Raw genomic sequence first — 27801 nt, forward strand, 5'->3', positions numbered from 1 at the left:
ACTACAGATGATTGGCCATTTGGGGTTCTGACTGCACAATGTTTGGAACAAGGAGATCAACTGAAAATTGCTTGCCTCACACATAGTCTTACACTACCATCAACCATGGTATCTGGCAGAAAATGTTTGAATTTCGGGAGGCAGCGGCTCAGTCAGAAGCGAAAATTCTCTCCGGCTAAAACCCCCGCCAGATTTAGAAAACGAAAAACATACACACGCTCCTTTTCTGTATCAGCTCCAAGGATTTGGAACTCCCTACCACCCAAGGTTCAGTCTAACCCATCAAACCACGTCTTCAAAAAAAGAGGTGAAAAAAATCCTAATGAACAGAGTCCTCTCACATAATTAGGGTGAACCTGTCCACTGGGGACGGTGGCCAGCGAAATGACAGTAATACCAATACAGGGCAGAAGCCCCCCGGGTACCTGAAACAAAACTGACAAAAAGCAGACTCGTGAAAAACAATAACGGAGAAGTCTTCCCAATGACTCATAAATGAATGGCGGTCATTTAACAATAACTCTGTCCCATCACAACATATCCTACTGGAATTTTTAAAAGTTGGTCTATGTTTTTCCTAAATGTGTTTTTTTTAATAACATTTTTGATTCGTTTATGTATATCATTCATTTGTACAGCGCTCTGATACACTTAAGCATGTGCACGCTTTAAAACAAATATATACATACAAGGATCTGATATCAAAAAAAGACCTGACCCACTTCCCTTGTGGGGCATGGAACTCAATGCATAGAACGCAAGAGCATCTGGGAACAGCAGCTCTTGAGCTTGCCACCTGGCTCATCCAGAATGTACGCTTCCAGTACAGACGACACATAATGCACTTAATGAAGTGGTCTCCCATACTTGATAAAGCTTATTTACATAAAAAATAACTAATAGGATGTACATTTATTGTGATACAAAGAATAACATGTACCATATAGAGCAGCAGACCTGTGGCTGCTTGCAGAGTTATGGCCAAGCGAAAACTAGTCACTAAAAACCTGCACTGGGGTTAATGCTTGACAATCCCAGCTCTGGGAAGGAGATCCATTCCCTTTAAAATATAATCGCCATCAAAATGTCTTGCATAGCGCGTCGATTTTTCCGCAGCAATATCACAAAGGAATTGCAATTTACAGCTCCAACAATCACAGATATCTGATTCTAGATCTATAATTAAGTCACCATTATGAATATACTTAAAACATTTCTCTCAATTGATGCAAAGGAGGAAACCTTTTATTCCACAAGACAAGAGGGGGTTGAAGTGAGAGCATGTGAGCACAAAGTGAAAGCAAGAAAACTATAATGTAATCAAACACATTTTGATGACACATCCAAGCTTAATATGTAGGGGACATTTGGGAGATTTTAAATAGAAAAAACATTGAAAACTGCTCATATTGGCAAATGAGAGAATTTTGACTTCAGGTAAAGGAAATACTAGATTACAAACTGCTCTCAAGTCAGACCTCGTGGATTTGATCTCATTGAGGCTCAGACATCAACCATCAGTCCCAACAAAGGAGTTACTAATCAGTTTTCTAACTCAAGCACAATGGAGAGAGCACTAATTGTCCCAAGGATTTAACATGACCATACAGTCATACATTAATTCAGCTTTTGATATGTAATTTCACCGCAAATCAACCTGTTGAACTATAGGACAGCCCAACATAACCACGGGAGGGCTTGGCACGAGAGACCATGACATACGACAAGGGCATGACAAGGGAGCAGGCTACATCTTCTGAGTAGGCAACAGCTTCTGGGACATAGGAAATTGACAGCAAAACGATGTAAGACAATGTAAGACAAATCTCTGGTGGAACACATGACAGGAAAGGGAAATGGCACGTTACAGCAGGCGAAGAGGAACAGATCTGTACAGATGGGGGGATAAGACAGAAAGCAGTGAAGAAAGAGGTGAACATATGACAGGTGGGAAGAGCGATAGGACACACTAATGGGTTGACTGCTGAGATACACCCCTGGGCCAGTGTTACATACAGTGTGGCTCATGACAGTTGAGAAGAAAAGTGCAGGATACATAATCGGGTGCGGCGTGAAATTGGGAAGCATGACCATTTGGAAGAAGAGTGACACTCAAACAGAGGAGAGAAGATTTTTACTAAGACGAGTATGTTATTTATGTAGCACAATATACGAGAGAGCAGTACACATGATAAATGAACATTTGGGAGTGACTGGACATATCGCTTAGCTAGAGGAGGGAAACAAAGGAAGGTGAGAAGGAAGGGCAGAGAAGAAGTGGGGGAGAGAGAATAGAATGCATATCCTGGGAAGACTGACAGAGCAAGGTGTATCACATGGAACTAGAGACACATGCGACATGATTAGCAATAGGGTTGCAAGCATTTCGTGACAACACTGCGATCAGGTTTCCAATATGGAAGACCAATACAGAGGGTGCCCTTCATCCTGAGAAATCATCAACAATTAATGAGTGAATGGCACAGGAGTGTTATGAAAACGCACTAAGGTAATTGTCCTTTTTATAGTACAGAGTTTCAGTACAAAACGTAATCGCTTTATGACAATATATTTCATAACAAAACTACTGTAAAAACCGTAAACCAATGGAAGTGGTAACAAGCACCCATCTAGAGCAAAAGTACTGGTGGAAAGAGTTGAACGCTGTCTACTCAAGGCAAGGCACATGTTTTTAAATGTAACCATTTCAGACCAATGATATTTGATAAGTAAGGGTTACAATGTAGTTTTCCTATCAGTTATGGGTCTTGAGAAATGATTTCAGCAACTCATTCTTTGAACATTGTTTTCTGACCTACTACATTTTAGAACTACAACCCTTACCTTTCGAGGCTTCACCTTATCCTGTAAATCATACTGTCCGATTCCTTTATAACTTATGCCAAGCCACCAGGGGATTCCTTGTTTGTCCTACCAAATGAACACAATTAGGGAAAGCATAAGGGTTTGACTTAATCAAGAACTATGCATTTTAACCCTTCAATAAAATCAGCAATTCTGAAATAAGATGGCTCATGTACATATCTTTGGTATATGACATAATAGTTGAACAATATCATAAAACAAAAACTTCTTTCTTGATGTCCCAAAAATTATACTCCGCAATTTGCACTGTCAATAGCGTTTACTTAATCTTTCGGTGACTCCATATTTTGTGTTGTGTGAAACAGAACCGCCGGGAGATTTACATTTACAAGGATGTTAATACTGCACAACAGGGAACCCCACATCATTTCTATACCATGCATACTTCCTTTTTGTGTGCTTTTTTACCATTATACATTTTTGGACCAGTGTTTAGTATGCGCCGAGAGTATATCATGAATATTCAGTTTTACTGCCTGCACTATTTCTTTCCAAAGAGGTCAATGCTTCTCATTTGGATGAAAAATTGAGGCACACCTGTTTATTGACCAGGCTTGTCAAGAACTCGCGAGCACAGATCAATGCACGCAATTTGAAAACATATCAGCTACCGTTTTAAGTATACGTCTCGAAGATTTGCTGGTCTGAATTTTGTTTGTTAGTTTTAAATGCATGCCTTGCCGGCGACTGATTGTGTTTGTTCCTTCAGACGTTCTGTCTCCTCCTGACTCATCAGGTACAGTACACAAAATATATGAAGTTCCAAAATAAACATACCACGCTGTTTATTCACATAACATTTAAGTTCTCGCACAGTGCTTTTATAATGGTCAAGATGAAAGCTGAAATGCTTAATAAAAATGCTGTAAGGCAAGATGCTCTACATAAACATTTTTCTACAACTTGTTTAGCTTGGCCTGCTAAGTATTTTTTGTGTATTTGAGATGTGCCAATAGTTTTGAAATTGCATCATTGGCACTGAACCTGTAGAATAATGTCTGCTACACTTTAAAGGTAGCAAGCCACTGAAAACTTGAACCAGGGTCGAACTTGAAGCCTAGCTCAGGCTCAGCTCGAGGTCCTGTTGGAACCTTGAGCCCATAACCAGCTGAGCTTTCCAGTGGCGTAGCTAGCCACTCTGCCGCCCGTGGCGGTCGCTGCCTTTTCCGCCCCGCGGTGGCCGTAAGAGTGGAGGGTGGAGGCGTGGTGTGCTGGCGCGATATTCCTTTGATTGGCGCCCCGCGGCAAATGCATGGAAGAGCGGGGGGTATGAGGGGACTGCCACCCTCAAAACTCGTGCCGCCTGGAGCGGACCGGCCTAACCCTTGCTACGCCACTGGAGCTTTCACATGGCTTTTGCCTGCCTCCCTTCCTCTACCCAGGATGTGCCATTATGGGCAGCGCAGACGACCAGGTTCCAGTCTCGGCTTCGGCTCAACATCCTGTGTTTCTAGGCAAATCCACTTAATCTCCCTATCCCAATAAACAATGAATGGTGACCTTGTATAATGTAACAAACGCTCATGTAAATAGCTCCAATACTATCGAGTCGAGTTCCTGCTATATAAAAATTGCAGAAATGTGCACAAATAGATAAAAAAAAACCTTAACATTTGGAAATGCAAATAGATACCAGTTTCCTGGCTGATTTGTACAAACTCCTTTTTCTTCATTACCGCGCCTGAAAGCCCTTTCAACTATGTGAGTTGGGAACACCAGTTGTACAAAAACCTTTTGTGCTTGATTTAATTGACTTTAACGTTGCTCTATAATAATCTGGGTCATGTACAGTGTGTACATGAGAATTGTCTTGCCTCTTAGTGCACTAAAGGTTCATGTTTAAAAACTATCACCTTTAATAAGTACTTCTCGGTGCAGTCCCGTAATGTGGTTTATGGATGTCAAAGATTTCCAAGTTAAGGAAATACAATTTCTTGCATTCTGAAGCAACTTGATCATATTTAATGCGATGTTTGCAGTGTCATTTACATAGCAAACATTTTCAGGGCTCGGCTCGTGCATGAGCTCTAAGATCCGAGCCAGACCCTTGGCTCGGCTCTCCCTGTACATCTGTTGGCTCGCCCACCTCTACTACACTTTGCAGAGAAACGAGGGAGGCTGTGATCTAATCTATGTGATTGTTGTAATCTATGGATGTTCAATGCTGGTCCTGTAGAGATGGATTAAAGCCTGATTTTGAGGCCCACTATTAACTATGTAAACAAACCCCATTTCCATGATAATTTTTGTGAATTATGTTGTGGATATTCTGCATGTCTGTTTTAGCAGGATCCGTATGGATCCATGTTATACTCATCTGAATTCTAGCATCAAGGACTAGAGTATGTAAAATGTAAAGTAGACCTGGGAGAAATCTACAGTATGTCGAAGTAATTTTGGGAACTTCGTGTTACACATGTCACATGAAATTCCCATTATGCCTCTTCGAGTAAATATGTACCATTCGTGGTAAAAAATATGCTGTGAATGGTGCAATTAGTGGTAAATTATAACTGTGAATTACCACAAATTGCACCAGTCGCACAAGAACAAAGGGTGCGAGTGGCTGTTTTTCAGTGCTCTTGTTTAAATGCATAAACATGCTAAAAACTGATGCAAGGAGGCACTTCATGCTGAAATATAACACGAAATGATGGATTTGTATTTCACGTAATTACACAAAAGCAAAATATGCAACTTTCGCACAACCCTAATTTATAGTAAGCAAACCCAACTCTACTTATGACACTTACTGGGTTACAGGCTTCCGATGCAACCAGATTTTGAATGCACTGATACCTTAATCTCTGCCTCTGCTTGCTTCATTCGTAGGACGCTCCACTTTTTTAGAATAATACCAATCACTTTAATCACTCTTCTTTGCGAGAGCTGTTGGTAGCCAAGTTCTGCACATTTTACCCACAAAATAGTAGTATATCAAAAAAGAAGGGACTAGGGGCGTTTATAGGTCCAGCATACTTGCCCCCCGGGGATCAAGCAAGCGGATATGGTATGTAGTTCCTTAGAGAGAGAAGAAGAGGCTGGGTCAGTCTAACACCTTAACCCTCTTGTGGAGACAGGGTGTCTCGCACTTTGGGATTTGGGGCCCTCACAGACCCGGCTGGGTGTCATGCTTCATCATAGCGCATGCTCTTCATCAGGCCGGCGCTGCAATGCCTGACGGGCACCCCATGAGGGGATCTTTATCGGAGATCTTTTCATCCCAAGACGTTGGGTGCAGTATGGGTATAGGCCTCATACTGTAGATGTAGGTGCAAGGTGTGCGGGGAATTGTGCATAAAGAGCTAAAATGAGGCACGGTGGTACTCAAAATCCAATTTAATCAGCGAGCCCACTGGTCCCAATTATAATCAGAAAAGGTGTGTCACCACTGAGATAATGGACAGTGGTGGCACACCTTTTCTGATTATAATTGGGACCAGTGGGCTCGCAGTGGGCTCGCTGATTACGGAATGGTGGTCAACATGCTTCTTGCCTAATGTGTCTGGAGGATTATGTGGCAATTCATCAGGACCAAGTTAATTGGATTTGGAGTACCACCGTGCCTCATTTTAGCTCTTTTTGCACAATTCCCCACACATTTTGCACCCACATCTACACTGCAAGGCCCTATATCCACAGTGCACCCAACGGCTTGGAAAGAAAAGATATCTGATAAAGAGCCCCTCATAGGGTGCCCGTCAGGCATTGCAGCACCGGCCTGACGAGGAGCATGCCCTATGATGAAGCATGACACCCAGCTGGGTGTGTGAGGGCCCCAAAAACCAGAGGGTTAGGGTGTTAGACCGACCCGGGCTCTTCCTCTTCTTCTCTCTCTAAGGAACTGCATACCATATACGCTTGCTTATATATTAGTAGAACATGCTGCAAGGTAGGCAAAAACCTTTGCTCCAATAAAAGCATCACGCGTCTCCTGAAAGTCTTTTTGAAACTGCAACTTTACCACATCATGCCTTAAGCTCAACCTGTGAATCTTTGCTGCGTGCTAGGTTTTGGACGATTTGCTAACGTAGTAAGAAATTAGTTTCAATGAAGGGTGGCTGGGCTCAAGTCAACATTCACTGATATGCCCAAAACCATCTGCTCAGTGTAGTGATTCGACTCAACCCAACATCTCAGTCAATTTAAGACTGGGATTTGTATTGAGGCTTAGGAGGAAATATTATACTAAGAAGGATAGCGGACATCTCCCTTCATAGCCCTCTTCATGCTGCTAATTTTGCCAGAGGGATTTGAGAGTTTCTTTATGGAGTAGCTTACATTGCTTTCTGTCTACAATCCACAGGGAACTAATTTCACAAGTATTGGTCTTTTTCCCAATGCTAAGTAATCTCTCTTTTGGGAGGGAATTATAGCCAAAATTGATTTCCTAATCTGAGGCTCCTTTGGCACAGAAATCTGAAACTAGGTGGGAAGGACAATTAGATTGAGTGGTAGTGGTTGTGTCAGGCCATAGGTTATTATGTTCAAAAGGCAGATTTTGCAGCTAATAAACCATGCAAATGCTTCAAAGTCCTTTAGCACAAATAGCTGATGCATCAGGTTATTCTAAATACTGCTAACTAGGCATTGCCTTAATTATGAACATGCATGAGCCCGGCCTGTGGCTAAAGCAATGTGATATAAAATGAATTCACTGCATGGAGAAATAAAGGCAATAATTCCTATTGCTTGTACTAGTAAGCAGCAAGTTGCATCCAACGGTGTTGCACTTATCAATGTGTTTGTATTGCATGAGCAGTATATGTATACGTTGGAAGGCACTAATTAATAAGCCAAGGGCATTAAAATGGTATGGGACAGTGGCCCATTTTGCTTACGGTTTTGAACTGTATGTCTCGGGTTGACATTGAACAAAGAGGTATCTTCTGATATCGGTCAATAATTGTTTTTGAGTAAATTAAGACCCCCATCTTCACTTCTTTCTTTCACATCAAACATGAAAGTGATCTATTCTTCACTCAGAAAAGGAGAAACCGTCAGTGACCTTATGTTGCTTACATGACTAACACCTGGCTTCACGACAAAGTAAACTCATGTTCTTGCGCAAGGAGGCGATCATACCAGAAGTTAAGTAACCAGCATATGATTCATGTGCTATATGAAGGTATTTTTCAAATAGGATCATGTACCAGAACTTGTTAAGAAAAACTGACTGACCTTTACTCCATAATAATGAACTCCATAAGTAGGCAGCGCTTCCACTATTGTCATGTACCTGAAACCAGAAACAGAAGGATTTCGAGAATATTCGTAAAATATTTATTCACTATATGACTAATGATACATGTCCCTGTCCTAACTCAGTCAACTTAAATAACCATATTTTAAGTGCCCAGCTGGTTGTAAAGTTGATGCTGCACCAGATACATTGGTTCCCCTTCTAGTCAGCACACACGCTTGTCACCTTCTCTTCTTCTTGCATACATTATGACAAAGGATTTGAGATCAAACCTAGACTATGTACACTCAACTTCACAACGCTCCAGTGCTCCTGCAATGTCACTCGAGATGTGGATCTCTATATTAGAAGTCCTTTTCTTTCTCTTTTATTTCTCTTCGCCGTTGCTTTTGTTCACTTTTCATCTCATATTCCTCTCTCACATTTGTTCCTATATTTCCCACTTTTCTTAGTTCTTTCCTTTCTTCACAAAAATGCAAATAGTCTGCAGCTAATCAACAGAAATCGCAATGCACACACAAAGGCACGCGGTAATTAAAATCTTATGTAAAAAATGCTATGATTAGCACCTAATATCAGTTACTTCTCAGTATTATTAAGAAAACACAGAAAAATTACCAAAAAACATCCTTCCGTGGAAGTCACAATATGGTTTTTATAGATAACCTACATCTAACTTCAATTCTGCAACTATACAATTATAACACCACATAGGAATTGCTACTAATCTTAGATGACATCACTTGTACCATCATATAAAATGTGACTAATAATGTCATTACTAGTTGTCCCTCAGTTGTTTTAGGTAGAGAAGCTAGGAAGCAATAATACTTTAGAGGCTGTCCCACAGTTGTTTTCACAGTAGCGCTTACCATTATTAAATGCCCTCGCAGAAGGTAAGAAATAACAGAGGGGCTTTACATGATGTAAACGCCACCACAGTCTCGCATGGCTCCAAAAGTGACTCCAATACCAAAATGGTGTCATCATATGCCTGAGATGCTCAGGGTAATTCTTAGAGGGGTTTGGAGTTTGTTGGGTCACGACTGACAACCGTGAGTGGGCCATAGATGCTATACTTACTGCTCGCCCCTCCAAACTCTTCCCCCCCCACCCACCTGCGCATCCCTAGCTAGACTTCATGCCATAATGCAATACCCAGGCGGCCAACACCCAGTGGAGCAAAGTACAACACAGTGAATCCCGGTTCTACCTCCCCTGTTTGTTCCAGTTTCTGTAATTACGGGTGCATAACAGTCCCTAACACATAGGGCTAATAATGAGAGTGCACATCACATCCCAGTACAAAACACAGACTACCTTGCATGAAGGCCGATATCGCCTCACCACTCGTCCCACAGCAACATCACCAATTGTTGGGACTGTGCAGGGGGCCATACGACACGATGCTCTCCAATTTCATGTTCAGGTGTAAAAGGAATGTAATACATCTTTTTTGTATTAATGTCACCGATACTGATGTGATGTACTTAATCAAAGAAAATGCCAATAAAAATGATTTTGTTAAAAAAAAACACATGCCTGAGATGCGCCAAGGTATTTTTTCACACTGGGAATACATCTTCAAAAACTGCTACCACTTTTCATATCAATTCAGAATCAACGATATGCAATCATAATATAAATACTCATATCTAATACCTAAGAAGTCCCATTATTTAGACTCAGTCACTCCCTCACACACATACACATAACCCCCCCACACGCACAGAGCTAACATTTCCAACCATGTGGGAGTACATTATGGAAGAGTTGTGAAATTTTGTGAAGGACTTTTTTTACTGAACTGTGATATGTTTTGGATAAAGTATCAAGTATTGGAGCTTACCACAATAGCTAGTCTACAGTTTTGCAGAGCAAGAACATGCATTTGGAAAACCAAACATGGTTTACTTGCTCTGGTGTTATTCGCAAACAGTCTGTGAGATGGAAACACCTGGCATCAAAAGCAATCCATCTATGAACAGCTGCTCTTTCTTTTCTGAAAGTACCACCAAATGGTATATCTAGCATTAAGGCGATGAAGGGTATGCACAGCACAAGAAAAGTATTGGAAAAGGGTACAGTGGCTTTCTTAGTTTAGATAAAGCTCAGAAGTGGCCATATAAACAAATGAAAGGGAAGTATGGGAGATCACAATTTTTCTGTTAAAAAGAATACAGCGACCAGAGGCAAACGTTATCTGAAACATGGGTGATATGAAGCCTGCACAATGGCAATATTCCAGATAAAGGGTCCATGACATAATTCCGTAGGTCCCAATGCCTCAAAGTAGCAGAACCAAGCTGTAAACACATTAGACCATGAAAATTAAACGTGATAGGTAGTTCGGGGCTTCGTTGTGCTTTGTTACTTTTACAGGCACCCATGGATTAGTGATTGACACTCCTCTTGACTTGGAACCCTCAATTAATTAAATGTATTCATGCATGTGTTTAGCCACACCACATCATCTTAACAAAACTACAATGTGCAGACTCATCATTCCTCTGCCTGACTTCTGAGAAATTAAAAACATAATTAAAGCCCTTGAGTAACAGGTGTAATTAATATCATTATCATGGGTTTGATCAATTAAGAACTGCAGCAAAATGCGGCCCTAGTCTACTTCACAGACCTGGTATCATGTACTTCAAAAGTCTTAAACACCTGACTGGAGATGAAAGGTCAAAACGTTAATATTTCTATGAAGCGCTCCAGCTTCTGGGCTCCAGTAAGAATATATAACTTTTCTTCGCATGCGTTTACTTCGCATGCCGTTACTACGCGGTCGTTAGTACGACCGCGTTGTTACTTAGCATACCTTTACTTCGCAATTCGGAACTACGAATTGCAGTAAGGGGGTGCTGGATGTTGGAATAGTATAATTTACTATTCCAACTCCAGTCTATGCGGACACTAGGGAAGGTGTTGGATTTTAAATCCAACACCTTCCCCCCCTTACTGCAATTCGTAGTTCCGAATTGCGAAGTAAAGGTATGCTAACTAACAACGCGGTCGTACTAACGGCATGCGAAGTAACGCATGCTAAGTAAACGCCGCTTCCCCCACAGTAATCCTTTAACCAGCCCAATTCTAATGTCTCTGTGAAAGGGGCAGCCCGCACATACATGCTCAAGTATCCAGTCAATGTGCATTAGTGGTTGTACTCCCTCTCCTCCGTGGATAAGAGAGTTCAATTTTTCTTGAACTGACGCCCATGTTACAGGATACGTGTATTGTTTAATTAGGGAATCATACCTACAGCTCTACATCGAAAACTACATCAGGCCTTTCACACTGTAGGCTGTTTGTAGTTTGATTTAGACTGTATTTACAAATGGTAATTGGGCTCCTTCAAAAGCTAGGAAGTTGGAACATTTATCAGTGTCTAGTCTAAATTATATATGTCACATAAGTTGCAGAACTTGTCTCAATAACATATTCCTGTAGTAGAATATGTCTTGTCACTTGTTAATTAAAAAAAAAAAAAATAAATAAAAAAGGTTTCAATTCTTGATAGTTTGGGGGAAAATAATACTGTGGTGGTGATGCCACTTTTATAGGCTCATCACAAGAGAAACATTGATGTTTCTTAAGGGTTAAGGGATTTAAATATTTGTAGATGTCAGTTAAAAAATACACAATACTAATTTGGACAGTTCAATATCAAGGCAGTCAACTTATAAACTTCTTAATGGTTTAGATCCGGCCCTACATCTTATCAGTCAAAGATTGAATCTAAAAGAGCTTCACAGACATAAGGTCCAAGATCGCATAAAACAACTTAAAGGTCTACATGGTATGATAAAACAGATCGAATTCTGAATTGGCTATCCAGCTGCACACTTATACTTATAAACTGACTTTTTGTGAAAAACTAATATCTTTTCAGATCTCTATGTCAGCCCTGTTGCTACGCGCCGGGACACTCTAAGGTGGCCCTGCGAACAACAACCGCCCACCAAGCTAAGTGCCTTGTGACTCGGCACCGGAGTTCACTTGCCTGACGAGCTGCGCTCCGCTGGTTTCGCGGCGCCCTAAAGCCTACCGCCGCTGCTCATGTTTCTGTGGGGAGCCGGTCCGCACGGCACCCGTGGTGCAAACTCACCCGCGGACCATGTGGCAATCAACCTTCTGCAGCCGCGACGAGAGTCCAACATCCGGACTCCTGGACCTGGACCCTTACAGCGCTGCTCCTGCTTCTACCGCACTCTTAATACCTAAACCCCTGACGGGATACTGCGAACGCCTCAACCTTCGCCTAGAGAGTCTTGCCGTAGATTTAAACAACTTAACACTGAGTTTTAAAGTGGCGACCGCTGGGGGACACAGAGCATTCTCTTGTACAACTGGTTTTATCACCCGTCGTCCTCTCACTGCGTGTGGCCTGACCCTAATATGGCGCCCAAGTTCACTCGTAGCTGCAGTCTGTTTTGCACTGTTCCGGTGCCCACTGCAATTTAATGCCACCTGAGTCAGTCTCCACCCATTGTAAACTGAACCTATCCACCAGATAGCCAGCACTGTCTGAGGGTCTTCACTGCCATTCGTTTTGGTGACACAGCATTGTTGGTCATATAGTTACTTCTGCATGCCAAATCAGTGGGAGGAGCCTAATCTAGATGGCTGCAAGAGCTTAGAGCTCCGGAGCACGTCCGCGCAATACCACATGAATCTTGGGTGGCCAATCAAACGCCCAAGCACATGATTCCACAGATATACAGCAGATGCGCTTTGGAGACGGGGAGTGGGATAGCAGAGGGTGGCCTCTAGTGATCACAATGGGAGCTTGGAAGACTTGCTGGCGCCTAGTTTGGTCCTATGTAATAATGGGGACCAGCCAAATGTAACATCAAGGTCAGAATTTCCTTGCCTGACCACAAGATGGCTGCCGCAGTGGTCCTTACCATGTTCTATTACTCTAGGACAAAAACTGGACATCGAACTGACCTTCACCTATCCCCCATCAAGACGTAGAACCTGCTGAACTTACCTCCGACCGTGGAGACCTAGCTATCTGGCCGATGCCTGGTGGAGCTACCTGATAGCTAAAGAAGAGATGGGTTGTGGTCTTCCCCCTCGACCTTCTCCTACCCAGCCGGACTTTGGACAGTCTTTACTTCGTCTCTCCGTCGTACCTTCATCTCACCCCTTTACCCTAACCCCCTTCCCCTCTACGCTCCTTTCATCTCACCTTCTATGCTCTTTAAATGTTTTTCTGTGGAGACCTGGCCATTTGGCCGATGCTCGGTGGAGCTACTGGATAGCTATAGAGGAGATGAGCTGTGGACTTCCCCTTCTGCCCTCACCTACCCAGCCGGACCTTGGGCAGACTTTCCCTTCGTCTCTCTGTCGTATCTCCCCCCTACCCCTTTTACCCTACCCCTTATCCTTCTTTCACTCCATTTCCTAGTCTTCTATGCTCCTTTAATGTTTTTGTCTGTAACTAATGTAATTGTAACTGAAGTAACTCTGTAAAATTGTTGAATCTCATGTAAAGCGCTCTGATACCCTCGGGTCTAGCCTGCACTATATGAAACTCATTAAATAAATAAGGTGTATCTGCGTGCGATGTAAGTTGCTTCATCATGAACTGGTCTGCGAGTCTTGGTGGACAGAGATCTCAGGAACCACTAACAGAGGCTAGCTAGTATAATCCCTCTTGAAATGGACATGTACATACCACAATTACAGTGCAATGATGAAGTCAGATGTCATACTGCTACAACCCAAGTATGTTGACTTTTGAAAGTAGTAAAAACTGTGAAAGACCACAGACGCATAAATGCTTTCGTAACCGTCATTGCGGCTGGTTAGTCGGTGGATAACTTGACTGATGTGTCAGAATGACTCTGAATCTAATTTTGTGGGTTGGCGTACACAGGATATGTGTGCTGCCATATCTCTGCCCAGGCATGAAACATTGCTTAATATCCTCTTAATGCAATAAGTAATTTGCATAACATCATAAACATTTGGCAGCTCCAAGGCTCTCCCTAGATTGTTCACTAATGATTCTCAACATTTCAGAATTGTGAACAATTCTTGCCAGTCCTTCACTTCGCATTTAAGGCAGGCTTAACAAATATCTTTTAAGTTCTCAAACATAGATAAACACATCTGATAGGAAATAAATATGCATTGTGTCCGTACACATTCAAACAAGGAGTTATGTTGTGAATAGGGCCTAAGTAAAACTTAGGTCAAAAGAGTTCAGCAGAACATAAGTTACATATCTGATCATAACTCCAGGAAATATAAAGAAGCATGTTGGTTTTCTTAGTAGGCTTTCCTTTAACTCAGATTTTGTCAAGGAGAGTCAAAAAATACAGCAGCAGAAGCAAAGCAAACCCTCACCTCTGCCTGCAAGTAATAGCAGGGAAAGATTTATGGGCCAACTCATAAAGGCAGGACTATGTGTTGGAGAATGAGTGTGCTTGCACAGGCTGTTCAATGGGAGGAGGGGAACCAGGAGTTCACTGTCAACAGAAAACCAAGGTAGGGAAAACAAGAGTCAAGGTAACAAACAGTTCATGCAATTACATCGGCACTGCAGGAGGCAGAGCGCAAAAGGCTTCCGGAGTGCGGAATAAGAGCTTAGACAGAATCTGGACCTGAGGAGCCCCACCAGATAATGTGAATGCAGAACAAGCAGGCAAAGACTTCGTTAAAGCATGAATCAGAAGATTAGTAAGCAGCTGAAAGCTGCTCTGGTGTGGCCCAGTGCAACAGCTCATAGGTAGCAGCTTCCCCTAGAGATGTAATGCAAGAACATTATGGTAATTTTGGCTTTCATACACGATAAGCACGTCATAGAGGGAAAACTGCTGCGGGGACGTAATATGATTTTTATATACAACATTGGATGCGGTGTTCTCTGTTCTTGGTGTAAATTCACACAGTGTCACTTTCACCCGTCACCACGGACCAGTCCTGAGTCGGGTAGTAGTGTGTATGGCTGCCAGCTTAGAATGCTGCAAGTTATATTACAGATGATCCCAGCAGCCCCTGCTGCTGTCCGGAGCGACTGCTTGTCCACAGCCAAACTTGCCCTCTTTCTCCAGTTTGAAAACATTGTTCTGGCCTGACAGACGATTAGCGACAGTAGTCTTTTTCACTCTTTTTTTGTGTAATTATGTCTCTGCACTCCATGGATCAAGAAAGAACGCCACGCTATTTGCATAACATCTTGCCTAAACAACAATATACATAAATGCCATGCAGAACCAGTGGGTAGGAGTATATCAGTGGGGTTGCTGAATTACAGACTTTGTTGAGTAGACTGGATGCACAAACGTCCCCCAGGAGATTTGTCAGCTACCCTCATATCAGCGTTGCACAAATTTGTACACAAATTTGTATAAGGCACGCTTGTGCCAATCTGAAAATCAGGAGTCACAGCACCTATGTACAGGTGTGGTGTGACTGGTTGCCTCACTGAATGGGCCTGCATCAGCAATGCCAGTTACGCTTCAGAGAACGGGGAAGGAAGACAGCACAGATTGGTACCCTCAGAAGACAACAAGAATCTACTCTTTCACAGTATACCCAAATATTATCACAGCCTTGCGGGACTTTAAAGGTTCAGTCATCCTTCTAAACTTAATCTACAGTACAAAAACAGAAAAGGTAGAAAGTCTGTAGCTGTGATGGGGGGGGGGGGTTACTTCCTGAAGGAATATTGTAAAACCACATAAGGTACTGCCATCACTTCAATGTAATTTGCAAGTAAGATCTGAAACTCTATTGACCATGTCCAGGTTACATGCAAGATGTGTATATTTATTGAAGACTCCTTTCTGTATGGTTACATTTTTTTGAACAAATGGGCGCTTCTCCGGTGGTGCGTAACGAGTACGGCAGGACCCAGCCATTTCAAAATCCAAAACACTTTTCCCAAAGTGAACTTCTCACTGCACTCACAGCTCTGTGCTTCTTTGTAAAACACTTCTTCAACTCATCAAATTTGTTAATTCTCGTTAAAACCTTTGACTACATTTTCTTTAAAACATTGTGCAATGGATTGTTTTATATTCTAGCATTGTATTTTGCGTAAACTAACATCCACTATTCATACAATGACTTCGAATGTGCAAATGTGATTATTTTACACTCGGATAATTATGTGGCATTCTATTTATCATGACACCATATTTCTTCATATGTTTGTAAAAGAAAATTTAACGAGAAGTAACAAAGCGCTTGACTGGTATAACTACGATTACCACAATGCAATGAGGTTATACACAGGATGTGATGTCATGTGGTTTAAATAAGGCAGAAATGGAATGCCGCTTTGTGTTTTTCGTTAACGCAGTGAACAAGGTCTCGGCTGAGACTGAAACGCGTAGGGGTGTGTTGGCATGCTGTGAATAAACACCCTTGAACTACACAAATTTGATGAGTTGAAGACGTTTTTTAACAAAGAAGCACAGAGCTGTGAGCGCGGTGAGAAGTTCCCTTTGGGAAAAGTGTTTTGGATATATTGAAGACTACAGAGGCAGGCAGTTCCATGTAATATTCTGGTGAATAGAAAATCTAACATTGCATTGGTAGACCACCAGAACAACCCTCCATCCCGATTGCCCCCACTTGAGTGTAAAAACGCACAGTTTCAGTATGTTTCCTCCCTTCACTGCCCTGGATTTAAAGGAGAACATTGAGTTTTGTGAATGGGTACAGTTGGTGAATTTGCGCACATTTGATTCTGCCATTTCGCATCACCTTCCTAAATCTAGCACTGTGATGCGAGCGCACAGTCTCGCAGGCAGAGGTGTTATGAAATATGGGGACTGAAACCTAAGGACGTCTCAATCATTCCACAATCCTAACATGTTGTTCAATTCGGGAGCATTTAAAAAGAAAAAGATCCTTTTAATTTGCAACTTTAAGGCAGGGGTTTTTGTGAAAACAAAATTCTATTCAACGTCATTGCAAATGCATATTAGAAGTCAGGATTGCACTACAGTTGACTGCCTTTAACAAGCCGTACGTACTTTACATTTGAGATCCTTCTTTTCGGCAGCTTTTTTGGTAGACAAACATTTTCTGACTCTCATGACCATAAACTGGACTGTGCAACAAGTCGTCATTCGATGGAAACAGAGCTCGCCAAGGGTTTAATAATACTTTCGCTAACATATCAAACGATTAATAGGAAACTGGACAGTCAACCAGCAGGTTCGCTTCTACAGACTGCCTGCATGACCTGTCCCATTGTGTTGCTTTCCCCAAAAACCCACTTCACCTCCGCAAATGTACATTGAGCTGGTCAACGAATTGAGCGATGAATAATGCACATCCTAAGGGCATGGTAAACCGGCTCCTCTGTGCCACAGCACAGTCGCCATTTGGCCATTAATGCCTAATTTGTTCCATTATTAAGAACTGGAATGCTGTTGTTGATCTTTATTGAATATGGGTCTGTAATTATTATTAATGATAACACAGCGAAGTAAGGCGGCAACAGGGGACGTGATGAGACATTACGGCCAACCCCAAAATGGCAAGGGGGAGTCAAATTTTTCTGGGCTGGAAAGGTTCAGTGTATTTTAATTTTCTAATGCTGATGAGAGGAGACAGTGGTTATCATCTTCCCAATGGCAAGGGCCAGCAGGGTGTGGCCAAATGACCAAGAAACAGCTAATCTAGCCTGAGGCATTGTGACTCGATTTAGGGCCTGATTACGAGTATGGCGGCGTGGCACCAAACCCGTGGTCAGGCCGCCTGCCAGATTCTGAGTTATTCTTGTGTCTGGCGGGATTTTTTTCTTACGTGTTCATGGCAGTGAACTGAAAATGGGCACAATGGGAATGCCAAAAACAGTTCCTGCACGGCATGGACTGATAAGTCCATGCCAAACAGGAACTGCGGTGCATGCATACAGGGGGGCACATGTTGTGTCTCCCTGCATGCCTCCTAGGGCACAGAGGCAACAAGGAGGCCTTGTAGGGCCCCCTCTGTTTCCTCTCTGCCACGGTTTTCATGGATTAGGAACCTCCATGAAAACCACGGAGGAGACAAAACTCCTAAATCGGACTCCTGAACGCAGCAACATAGCGAGGGAACGGCGGTTCCCTGGCGGCTGTGGTGGGGCGGTCCGAACACCCTGATTGTAATAGGGAGGCCGGGAGACCACCACCGCCGCGCTTCCACAAGTCTAGCGGTCCTTGGACCGCCAGACCCTTAATCGGCCCCTAATGTTTTCCTACAACATGCCTACATAGTCCAAAACCAAAGTTAGTAGCCTTGCGGAAGTTGCCATATGGATTACATGGGCTATCTCTGTTTACCTTCTTTTTGGTGTAAACGCACACAGCACCCACTGCTCCTGTGGTTAAGCTAATGCATTGTAGGGGCTATATGGTTTAGTCCTAACTAGAAATATAATTTGTGTGTCTACCACGTACGTACCCTTCCCAATCACACCTTTAGAAGCTACGTCCCATGACACGATAACCACATCTCAGTGGTCATCATGCGCAACTTGAAAACAGTTCCCACATAGGCTAAAAACAAAATCAACACCCTTGCAACTAGACATCCCATACTATGTAGCTTGCTATCCCTGTGGGTAAGTGCTTCAGCCTCACATCACATATAAGGGTAGTAAGTATTATACAAATGCTAAAATAAAACACAATACTGATCTTAAAAAATACTCACTGCACAATAGCTCTTCCTCTGGTTACCCCTTTCAGCTTTCTGTAGTGTTCTATCACCCTGTCCTCACTGAAAAACACAAACAAGAAAATAAATTTAGCACGAGTAACAAAATCATTTTGGGCAACACACATAATACTGATTTAAAAGATAGGAAAACCTAATTGATTGCACTCGTATTCTTCTCATAATACAAAGTTGTGTATTTTGCCGCCTGACGCTTCATTTGGTTATTGCAACATTATATTAGAGGAGCGAGAAAAGCACTCAAAAACCACCAGCTTCCACTGTGCTTCATGCATGTGGTAAACAAAGAAAAAGCACTTTAAAAAGTGTAACCCAATGAAATCTAATCGTTAAGAGATTCACGAAAAGGAGAGTTTGTCTCCAAAAGTACATATTTCGATAATAATGCCCAATTTACACGAGTAAAGTGCTCCATCTTACAAAAGAAAGACGTTCTAGTTGAGTGTCTACGTTCTGCATGTATGGAATATATGTTACAAATGTATAAACAAGCCTATTTTCTTTATGTGTACAATACAACTGTGTAACAAATGAATAATGAGCGTCTCACCAATTCAGCACTCCACCAAACCACTTGAATAAAGAAATAAACTTATCATACAAATTGTGGAAGAAGAGTGGACTTGCCTAAGAGAATGGTCAAGTAGTGGCCAAAGACAGCCAATACAAATTAATACAAAATCAATTCTTCACAAAATGGGAGCACAACAATCCCTCTAGTATTTCCTAGTGGTCCAAACAGGCAGAAGTGAAGAGGTTTTTAAGGGTAGGACTTGTACAAAAAATGCTTTGTTTCTGTGAACCACATCCATTTACATAAATACTTCATGCCATGCATGATGTGTCCATGTAACTGAAGAGAATGTATGTCAGAAAGCAAACATGTGTACATTATTCAAGGTGTTGGTGTATCCTGCTCATGGAGTAAGTTGCTCAATTTTCTTCAAATTTTCTAATGTTTGTGCGCAAACCAATAGTGTCTAGATTTGGTAAGCTAGCTATGCACACACATGACCCACATGAGCAAATAGTTGGGATGCGATCTCCTCGGACAGTGTCTGCTTTTGAAGGATTAATCCAGTTTAGGTTGACCACCTCCTTCCAGGTAATTAAAGACACTATTTCTGGTCTTAGATGTTTGTGTGATAGAATAATGCATTCTGGCTGTAGTAATCATGTTTTGCTTCCATTTAACCAATCAGACTAAAACACTTGAAACCAATGACTAGTGGGAGATACTGTCAGTAATGACCTGGAGTGAGGTGGCCATCCTAATCCATATTCTTCCTCCAAGGGCTCAAACTGATAATCAGGTTTATTGAAGAGGACTGGAGAAAGAGGAGCTTCAAAAATGTGAAGGTGGGATGACTGGGAAAAAGCTCAAAGCACTATGTTTGTGACTTGACAGGTTCTTTTCTGGTACACTGTGAACCAAAGCAAGATATGCAGAGCCAGAGTATCCTTCACTGCAAAGGGCGAAGAGACATGGTGGGGAATTTAAGGTGGATCTTTTTGTCAGCTATCCATTTTTTAAAGTTCAGGAAACGGTAAAGCACTATTTAGAAGATAAATGAATTACTTAGTCAAAGTACCCCTAAAGGTCCTGACAACTCAAAGGGTAAACTGTCTGTGTATTAAAATGGCAGGGAATACTGAGGGGCAATTTGCTTTGAAAAGAGACATTAGAAAAATAATCTAATTTAGAAAAGAAATTACAATGGGTCTGTGTGTTTTCCCAAGATAGTCTGTGCGGAGGTACTAAAAAAGTTTACTCATTACACACAAACACACAACCACAAGCCTGTGATCTCTCACATCTTTGACCCATCAAATCTGATGTACTGAAATTTGGATGTAAGTGTGCATTATCTTAATTGTTTGCAGATTTCAGAAACTTGTGTCCAGACTTTTTATTTTTAAATGTGGTCTCCCTCTTAGCTGTGAAATTTGGGTAACACCCATTTTAACTATTAAGTGCATGTACATGACCACATCTTCACTCTGGCATGGTGTAGGAGAAAAGTAGAAGGAAGTATCTGCTTTCCCATTGTATGAGGATATCCATAATTAATATTATTATTTTACATTTCTTTTCATATCAGCGTCAATGTGTTCCTCTGATGTTGTTTAGAAAGTGGAGAAGTCTAATGTTTACACTGACAGGTAATGCGAGTGTACAACGGCTTAAGAATCACTGCAAAACCAATGAATACAAAGATTCACAATCCTTCTAAAATCATCTAGTGTGTGAGACTTGCCTCGTTCCGATATATCGAAAAGAGTAAACAGCTGCTGACCCCTTCTCTAAGCATACTTTTGATTTCTCCTGGAGGAATACAGTAATGTAAGCCAGAAACATCAAGCCAATGCACTGTAGACTAAGAGTTGAAATTAAGGACCAGGCTAGACTGCAAACACCTTGGATTTGCTATCTGAAAGTAAGTAGGAAGCTTATAGAGCGTATGAATGCCGAGGCGTATTGGCGCTGTAGCAAGAAACGAGTTAGAAAAAGATGAGTGCCTTCTTTCTGTAAGGGGAATAGCCAGGTCTTAAACATTTTCCTGAGCAGGGGTCTGGAAGGTTGTAGCCTGATGGCATCTGGTAATTAATTCCAGAGCTTAGATGCTCGATAGGTCAGGCTTCTGCTTCCCCATCTAGGCTTTTGTATTCCAGGTATCTGAACTTGACCTTTATTGGCAGAACTACGATTACGCCGTGGGACGTCCCCACGGAATAGTTGCTGTAGATCCGCTGCTCCAACACCAACAATGCTTAATGTACCAGGCACAATGCTTTATGTTCAATCCGCTGTTGAATTGGCAGCCAATGAAGTATTCTAATGCTGCTAGAAATGTGGTGGTACTTTGGAAAATTCTAGCTGCAGCATTTTGAAGAGATTGTAGTTTAGACAGTTGGAGCTTGTTTATGCCCAAGAAGAGGGCATTAAAACAGTCAATTCGTGAAAGGATCAGTGCGACTACAACAGTTTTTCTGAGGTCCGGGGGAATAAGAGGCAACATTTTGCGCAGGAGTTTTAGTAGAAAGAAGCATGCAGATGTTAGCTGATTGATCTGACCTCCGAAGTTTAGTTGGTTATCCAACAGGAATCCCAGATTCTTGACCTTTGCCGCAGGTACTGGGCATTGACCTGCTTCTGCCGGCCACCAGGCTTGGTTGCAAAGCCGTGTCCTATTTCCAAACTCCATGACCTCCGTTTTGCCTGTGTTTAGTTTAAGGTAGTTCTGATGCATCAATCCCATAGTATGCTTCAGACAGCCATGAAATCTCCCAGCCATGGTTTCCCCACTTGAAGAGATGGAGATGGCAATCTGAGTATCATCGGCGTATGATACCAGTAAGAAATCATGAGCCCTGGTGCGCTCAGCCAGAGGTGTAACATAGATGTTAAATAACGTTGGAGACAGTGCTGAAACTTGGGGAACTCCACAGGGGAGGAAAAACCTCTCTGATTTAAAATTGGCCCAGCACACCCTCTGTTCCCTTGCAGTGAGGAACGAGGTGAGAAGGATTAGAGCCTCCTCCTTGATTCCTATTGCCTTCAGCCTCTGTGTTAATACCAGATGTTTAATGCTATCAAACGCAGCTGATAGGTCAAGTAAGATCAAAATGGCTTTCCTCCCCCGTCCAGTTGTCTACGTATTTCCTCGGTGGCTATGATTAGGGCTGATTCGGTAGAGTGCGTGCCGAGGTCTGAAGCCATGTTGGGTATGGTCTAGGATGTTGTTGGACTCAGGAAACCCAGTTAGATCTTGATTCGTTGATTTTTCTAAGATTTTAGCTGCTAACGGTAGGCAGGATATCTGCCGATAATTTTCGACCTCAGAGGGATACAAGGATGGTTTGTTTAGAATCGGCCTAATACAGGCTTTCTTCCAGGAGGCAGGGAAGATTCCTGATCTGATGATGTTATTCAGAAGTGGGGCAAGTTGATTACTAATCTTATCTGAAGCCAAATGTATTATAGCCGGAGGGCAAGGGTCTGTCGGGGACCCGGATTTTGCGGATAATAGCAGATTGCTCACTTTTGTCCGCTGATAGCGGGGTAAAGCTACTCAGTTGGCTAGGGGCAATCTGCAAGTTGGGTTCACCTGACCCGAGTGACATGATGTTAATAGAATTGGGGATCTTCCCTGCAAGTTCATCATAAACCAATTGTACTTTGGTCTGGAAGAAACTTGCCACCGATTCATAATGGTAAACTTACATATTAGTAAATCTACAAGCTTAACATCATGCTTACACTTACATGTCTCCTGCCCCCCCTCCTCGCCCCCGAAACACCCCTGCAAAAAGGAGCAGTAGTATGGCCAGTATCACAAATGGCCAAACACAGATACTGAAACATCCCCGCATTGAAAATAATGGCGATAGGGACTTAAAATAGTATCCCATAGGAAATTATATTACATTAAAATATTTTATTTCGACTCTTAAAAATAAAGATGAATTAAATTGTATGTATATATATATTACCTGCAGGACACGGGGGACTTTCTGAGGAAAATTGACAACATACGTGGCAGGATGATTATCTGTTGATTATCCTTGATGTCACTGCTTTGTATACAAGCATACACCATTTGCATGGTATCAAGGCAGTTGAGCACTTTTTAAGGACCAAACCCCTATGTATGATGAACCATATCAAAATGATTTTAGAAAGGATTTCAGTTTGTCTAAACAACAATGATTTTTTGTTTCAGAGCCAGGTATTTCAACAAATAAGAGGTGTGGCGATGGGAGCTTGCTTCTCCCCCAGTTATGCTTGTTTGCACATGGGGATGTGGGAGGAGCAAGTCCTCAGCACCAGGTTTAAGCAAGTTCTCACTGACAATATAGTAGTCCGGTATCGTTACATCGACGATCCATTTCTCATTTGGAAGTGGTCTGAGACTGCAGCATCTGTGTTTATTCAAGAAATCAATGATAACAATCTTAATTTGCAGTTCACAGCACATGTTAGCCAGATATCTGTAAATTTCCTGGATGTGGAAGTGTATGTCCAGAATTGTAGGCTTGAGACTAAACTGCAACATGAAGCAACACGGTGCTTCACGCCACCAGTCACCATACGGAACATCTGATACGCAGCATACCCTATGGTGAGATGCTGAGTATCAGACGCATTTCCAGTGTGGATGTTGACTGTTTCTCAGCCCAAAGTGATAGCAAGAAAAGGTTTCTGGCCAGGGGTTCCTCTGCAGAAATGTTAGATAAGGCAATTTTGAAAACTAGGTCTATTCCTAGATCCACAGCCTTATGTCCTAGTGCCAGAACAAATGTAGAGGCCATTGTACCGGTAATTTCTGTTGACCCTCCTAGATTGATAACGTATAGCCGCCAACATCGCGCTCTGCGCAATATCTTCAACAAGAACTGGGCAGTAATTCACAGTGACCCTGTGATTGGTGAGTCCCTGACAAAGGTTCCCAAAGTTACCTTCCGGAAAGCGCGCTCCATGAGCGATATGCTCGTAAAAAGCAGCCTGGAGGTGGCAACCAAGAATACCTGGCTACAGACTACTAAAGGGTTCATCAGATGCGCAGTGTGTAAGGCTTGTAAACTAGATAAGAGTACAACATCATATAGAACTCCTTTTCATGATGCACCGCAAACTATATCTAAAAAGCTGACTTGCAAAACTGATTTTGCCGTTTATGTGCTGGAGTGTACGTGTGGCCTGCAATACGTTGGTAGTACCAAGTTGCAGGTTCACAAACGTATACTCCAGCACATGAGGGCAATCAGGATGCAGCATATCCAGTAGCCAGGCATTGTAAGGATGTCCATGGCAATTGCCTGGAATACCTCAGTTATTTTGTGGGTGATATGGTCCCGCCACTCAGACGTGGCGGTGACCGAGAAGCCCTGTTGAGGAAATTAGAAACTAGATGTATCCTCGAGCTGGACACCAAGACGCCCAATGGGTTGAACTCGAGCGAAGACTTCTTCACGTTTGTAAATCAGCTTTCTATCAATTCTGTCAAACTTCAGCACATTTTTCTACAACATCGATTCTTATGCCTGACCTCCTCGATGCAACTAGAGGCATTTTTATATTAGACATATTTTTTAGCAACACTTTTTTATTATAGGCACGAGCACTCTTTCAGGCAGAGCACATAGAATAGACTATCAGGCATGTATATAGTGCTACACACAGCACAATGAAAGGCGGTGAATGATCCTTGTAATTAGCAAACTGAAACATGAATTTAATCTGATTTTAAATACTTATGGGGTAATAAATATTTAACAGGATTGTAGGTTCTTATTTATACATCAATTGAATTTTAAATATTTATAAGGCAATAAATATTGATTAGGATTTTAGGTTTCTATGTATTCAATTGTTTTTAGGATTTACAAGATATCAGTAACAACCAAATTTTGTAGCTATATATTTATGAATTAATAGATATAGAATGCAGTTTGCACAGTTATGTAAAGGCCATCACTGTCATTTTTTTTCCGTTGTCTTGTATACATACATATGATTTTATTACAGTCCCATTCTTTAGACAGTATATCTATATTCAATGGTAATATGAGCAGAATTGTAACCCACTGGGGTGTTATTATGGGCATTACATGTATGTACATAATATATAATGTGATGGCCAAAGGGAAATACAGTGCAATGTTTGTCCAAATGAATTTTGCCACATTTTTAATTTCTACACAAAGACCAACTAGGGTTTTATCAGTGTCCGTGTTCGTCATTCCTGGATTAATTTGGAAGTTCCAGACGGAGTCTTTTGCATATATATATATATATATATATATATATATATATATATATATATACAAACACACACACATATATTAAAATAAATGTTATTTAATCATACAATATTTTAATCTTCCCTTTTTACATTTAAAAATAAATATTACTTTATTTTTTTTTAAAAATGAATTCTAATTAATTGTATGCAGAGCGTTTTTTAACACATAATAAGTAAATACAAGTATTTTTATTTGAGTGGGACTTTTTAAATAAATCATTAAAAAAATTTAATATTTTTAAATTCGTTTAGTAAATATTTCAAGAAATATTCTAACAGTTTAAAATGACTACAAATGACTTGTAGGTAGAGGTCTTTGATAAAGTATACAGACAAGTGTAAATGTTTACTAAACTTTTAAAAATATTCCAAACATATTTTAATATAAATGTCTAATGTTAAATAATTTCATACATTTATTTTAATTCAAGAACAATATGAAAAGTTGCAGAAATAATAAATTAATTTACATTCAAAATCTAATTGCTATTAAAGCATTACAACATTACATTTAAATTAGTTTTCTGAAGTTTAAAAATAGTATAACTTAGGTATTAAGAACTCTCAAAAGTGATGTATAAAATTAATTAAAAATAATTGAATTATATTTTAATAAAAAGTAACATTACAGTGAAGAACAGGTTACTAAAATATGTTACATTAAAAATGTTTTATTTGAGATATTTTTAACTTTATAATAAATTAATTTAAATTGTCAACTAGTTTAAATAATTTATTTTAACATTATTTCCTAGGGGTTTTATTTTAAGTCCCTACCTCCTTTATATTCTATCGGAGAGTTTTGCAGAATCAGTGGATTGCCAAGTCTGGTGCTGGAGCTACTCCGCCTCTTAGTTGGATTATATTTATGACTGTTCCAGATCTTTTTGGCTGTAGTAACTTTAAAAGTGCAGTTTGTGAATAGGACTGGGCTTACTCTTTTGTGGATGAGTGCACGTCCTTCCCTAAATCCCTCCTCACTTCTTCCTTAACCCCTTCCATTTTGTAGTACGTATTCCCCATTTTTCAGCCACTCTCGTCTGTCCCTTCCACCATTTACAACTAAAACAGATATTTACGTATGGGGAGGCTCCACATTCAGGGTTGAGATCTTCACACAGAAATGGAACCTCTGCACGTAGGTTTGTGAGTAGCAATTTGCAGTACGTTAATAGTAATGTTGTAGTACTGCTAAACATTCAAAATCCAGTTCCTGAATAGGCCCCACAATCTCCAGATTTGGAATTTGTTATGTATGGTGTTCTTACTGCCTACACAACCATGAACATTTGGGAAGTTGGTTGACTCATACGTTTCTGTCATGATTTACCAGATGCACTAAAGATGCAGTGAGCCGCCTGAGTTGAATAACAAGAACATCTCTTATTCAAGCATCTGCGGACAGTTTAATGTGTGCTACAGAAGTAGTCATCAAAACTATTAATCAACCAGATAGCTAATATTTTGTCTTCGATGTGGGCAATGTCAGATGTAATTCTAAATTTCTATAACCTGGCATGGCAGCGCCTTAAATTGTCAGGCACTCCGGTAATAAGTACAAGCACTTCTTTAATTTGAAAGGGAAAGTCCTCTCACTTCTTAGCACTGTTACGCTATATATTAATAGGAGAGTACCACAGGAGCAAACATGTATTCTGGACAGTGAGTACCAGCACTTCCGTATTTCCATGAAAATTGCTAAAAATGCAAGAGTAGCCTGGAGACTGTCATCTAAGCGGTTTGGTGGTCTCATCTAGGGTGTGTGGTGATCCCTAGGTTCTTTGAAACTGTTGGGTTGCCAGTCCCCTGATAACTTCACGTGAGTTTTCAAAAACAGATGTGCTGGGGTAGTTTTATTTGCTTGTCTGTTAGGAAAGAGTTTAATCTTGTCATCTTACTTACCAAGCAAAAATTGAATTGAAGTGGCTATTTGGAGGTTTGAGTCAATGTTTATCTTTCACACTTTACACATAGTGCCTCATTGCAGGTTTCTCAGTAATCCTGCTTTGAGTGAAATATAAGTCTTGAGCAGATCCCTATTACGAGCTATGAAGTAAAAGGTTTGGGTTTTGAAGTTTGGGTTCCTCCATAAACCAGTTAAATCTTGGCAGACACTTTCCATGCAAAAATACATTGAATTTCGTAAAAATCTGAAACAATCAGCGTGCAAACACTGATTTCCTCATTAATTCACCATTGCATAGATGACAGGAC

At 41.2% G+C, this 27801-nt stretch overlaps 1 protein-coding gene across 3 annotated transcripts in view; it reads right to left on the reverse strand.

Annotated features, from left to right (window-relative positions):
- Positions 1 to 27801, reverse strand: part of FRMD4B (FERM domain containing 4B) — a 558786-nt gene that overhangs the window by 89290 nt on the left and 441695 nt on the right. For all 3 annotated transcript variants that reach the window (XM_085624792.1, XM_085624790.1, XM_085624791.1), the window contains exons 9-11: positions 18758 to 18823; positions 8068 to 8125; positions 2845 to 2931 (exon numbers count right to left, since the gene is read on the reverse strand). In XM_085624792.1, coding sequence (XP_085480918.1) covers positions 2845 to 2931; positions 8068 to 8125; positions 18758 to 18823 — 211 coding nt within the window. The remainder of the gene's footprint in view (positions 1 to 2844; positions 2932 to 8067; positions 8126 to 18757; positions 18824 to 27801) is intronic.

The sequence above is a fragment of the Triturus cristatus genome, chromosome 9, assembly GCF_964204655.1.
Source record: "Triturus cristatus chromosome 9, aTriCri1.1, whole genome shotgun sequence".
NCBI classification, from domain to species: Eukaryota; Metazoa; Chordata; class Amphibia; order Caudata; family Salamandridae; genus Triturus; species Triturus cristatus.